We start from the raw sequence: 3044 nt of genomic DNA, 5'->3' as shown, positions 1-3044 counted from the left end.
GAAATTTCAGGCCTTATGTCCAACTCCTACATGTTATGGTGGTTTATTGATGAAAGATGCTGCAAAAGTATAATTAGGAATTGTGAACATGTTGGCCATGTGTGCTTGAGGACTTAATACAGCAATTTCAAGTGAGTAAACATGAAGGCTTGTTCCTATGCAGGGAGGACGACTAGTAGCACAAAAATATCTCTGCAATGCCAGGAGGCTGCATGCTTCTGGAAATGTGTTAAGAATAGACCTACAATGGTGCACACTCCTGTCTTCTGTTGTCTGAGGACAGACGGTTGTCTGCAGGGGACAGGCGAAGAGGTAACACTCTGACTTCAGACTATCAGAGCTGATTGGACTTTTCAGGGTGGATTTTAACCCATGCTCCATTTAGGAATGTCTGCCGTTCACCTGGAATGGTAATGTTAGACATTGTGATCCTCTGCAGGAAGAGCAGAAGTGAAAGTAGGATAATTGGATAACTATGAATTGAGGGGTTTTATCCATTCAGCCAACAGCGGGACAGGGAGACTTCAGAAGGCCTTGAGCAAAGTGAACATGGCTGGATCAAATGCCTCAGGCATCATATTTATCTCTGTCAGTCACAGCATCACCTTGATTGGTGAGTTAATATTTTATAATATATTTGCATGAAATACAGTTCACCAGCATAAGGTTATGAAAAGCAATTATAAAGAGGAATTAATCACCATAAGTGTTTGTTTGCTTTTAAACAGGAAAAGTGTGGCTTGTTGTGATGATCTTCCTCCGTATCCTGGTCCTCCTCCTTGCGGGTTATCCTCTCTACCAGGATGAGCAGGAGAGATTTGTATGTAACACAATTCAGCCCGGCTGCACCAACATGTGCTTCGATCTTTTTTCTCCCGTCTCGCTCTTCCGTTTTTGGCTGGTGCAGTTCGTCACCCTGAGCCTCCCGTTCATCATCTTTGTTGCCTATGTGGTCCACAAGGTGTCAAATATCCTCTCAGTGGCCCTGAACGCCACGGGTCATGCAGAAGCTTCTCACCTGTTTAACAAGACTAGTTTGAACAAGGTGGCTCTGGCGATTGAGCATCGAGGGGGGCCACAGTGCTTCACAGGAGCTTATTTCCTTCACCTGCTTTTCAGGACTTTGCTGGAGGTAGGGTTTGGGGCAGCTCACTACTACCTGTTTGGTTTTTATGTCCCTACAAGGTTTCTGTGCCAGCAGGCTCCATGCACCACCCAGGTGGACTGCTATGTCTCCAGGCCCACAGAGAAGACGGTGATGCTCAACTTCATGCTCGCCATGGCCACTCTGTCTCTTTTCCTCAACGTTGTGGATCTTATGTGTACCATCAAACACTCTGTGAGGCAGAAGACCCACAGGAAGATCATGGTGGAGAAAATATTTGAGGAAGAGCAGCACTTCCTTTCAGCTGAGGTGGCCTCGGCAGGGACAGATCCAAACACAGCACCTGCTCAAAAAGATGGAGGTGAACAGCCTGGGAAAACTGGGAGCTTCAGAAAGAGGCGTGGCAGCAGTTGTTCTTGCGAAGGAGGAAAACTTTGTTCAGATCAGGAGGCACCGTCCCACCTGTGCTCTCTTGGACCTACAAGCTGCAACAAGAATGATGACTACTCCCAAGAGGATGTTCTGGAGAGGAATGGCAGTGAGGTGGCTCTCTGTCCCCCAGAGCAAATTGGAACTCCAAGATCAATACGAATCAACAAACGCAGCAGACTAAAACCTCCACCTCCACCCAGACGGGAAACTGGATTATCCTCTGGAGAGTCAGGACCTCAAGTTGGGAGTTTCTCCACAGCAACAGCAGTCTGTAGCAGGAGGGTGGGTCAGTGTACGCTGGTAGAGCTGAGTGTAGCTCCAGAGCGGGGTAATGATGATGGGCAGGAGAAAAGATCAGAGTGGGTGTGAGTTAAAGATCCATTCTATTTAGTTCCAGGTTTTTTATATGGAAGAATGATCAAATAGATGTGGGAACTTTACAAGCACCATGTAAGGTGCATTTGGACAGTAGGGGACCAGTCCTAAGAAGATAAATCAGCATTAAAAGTAGTCACACAAGTGTACAAGATTTGTATACATACAATAAGATCCACAGGCATACCACAACACAAGTTTTACACATACAGTGTTTCCCCTACCATTACACAAGGAGGGTGCCCCGCACTGTCAACAGTACCATGCAACCTGCTACCGAACTGTCTCCCCCCCACCCCCGTCGACAACTGCCAACACTGACGTAGCGCTAACCTAGTGATGGTGTGCTATACAAACGTGCTAGCTAAAACACTGCAGAGGTAGCGCTCTGTCTCCCTCACAGCTGGGTGGTTTCCCTCTCACTCAACCCCCACCCCCACCCCCCGTCAACAACTGTCAGCACAAACAGTGCACAACACAGTCATGTGCCCATCTCATCTCATCATGGAAGAGATGAACGCTCTGCCAAGGCAAGTAATCTAAGGGAAACACTAGAATGTGTACTACAAGATTCTCAAATGCATAGTTCTTGTGAATAAATAATGGGGAAAATATTATTATTTTTATTGATAAATTTTCCACATAAAGATTTACCTACTCATTATAGGTAGTTTATCGTAATCATATAGTCCACAAAAATACAATTTCTTTGGACTCCATAATATCAATGCTGTCAGTGTCATTATCTTTATGAATCCAAAGCGGTGAGGACGTCTCAAATGTTACATTCACAGGCAAGCTGATTTGTGAGCATGTTGCCTGACCCATCCACAGCAGGTGATTTGTGCACGTGTATTTGACAATGTGTATGTGCAGAATATTCCTATTTGTGCAATTTGAATTGTGTACATTTGAAAAACTACATTTGTGAATCTTGTACGCTTGTGTAATTATTTTTTAGACTAATTTATCTTCATAGAGTTCAGTCTTTATAACTCAAAGAGTCAGTACTGTTGAAGTTTTTATGAACATGTTTAATTGCTCTTTTCAAAGAGAAGCAGCTTTCTTAGTTCAGTAGACTCTCAAATGATGCAAAAAGATGTGGGGTGTATAAACATATGTTGACTGAACG

The 3044-nt window shown here is 44.6% G+C and overlaps 1 protein-coding gene across 1 annotated transcript; it reads left to right on the top strand.

Moving 5' to 3' along the window:
* Positions 1 to 570: 570 nt before the first annotated feature.
* On the top strand, positions 571 to 1906 carry LOC119426844 (gap junction delta-4 protein). Its single transcript, XM_037694426.1, has 2 exons — positions 571 to 613; positions 729 to 1906. Exon 2 carries the CDS (start codon positions 749 to 751, stop codon positions 1904 to 1906), a length of 1158 nt encoding a protein of 385 aa, XP_037550354.1. The 5' UTR covers positions 571 to 613; positions 729 to 748.
* Positions 1907 to 3044: the final 1138 nt, after the last annotated feature.

This window comes from Nematolebias whitei, chromosome 20 (assembly GCF_014905685.2).
Source record: "Nematolebias whitei isolate Nwh7 chromosome 20, NemWhi1, whole genome shotgun sequence".
NCBI classification, from domain to species: Eukaryota; Metazoa; Chordata; class Actinopteri; order Cyprinodontiformes; family Rivulidae; genus Nematolebias; species Nematolebias whitei.
The sequence above is the reverse complement of the archived record's forward strand: the minus strand, read 5'-3'. Positions and strand labels throughout refer to the sequence as shown.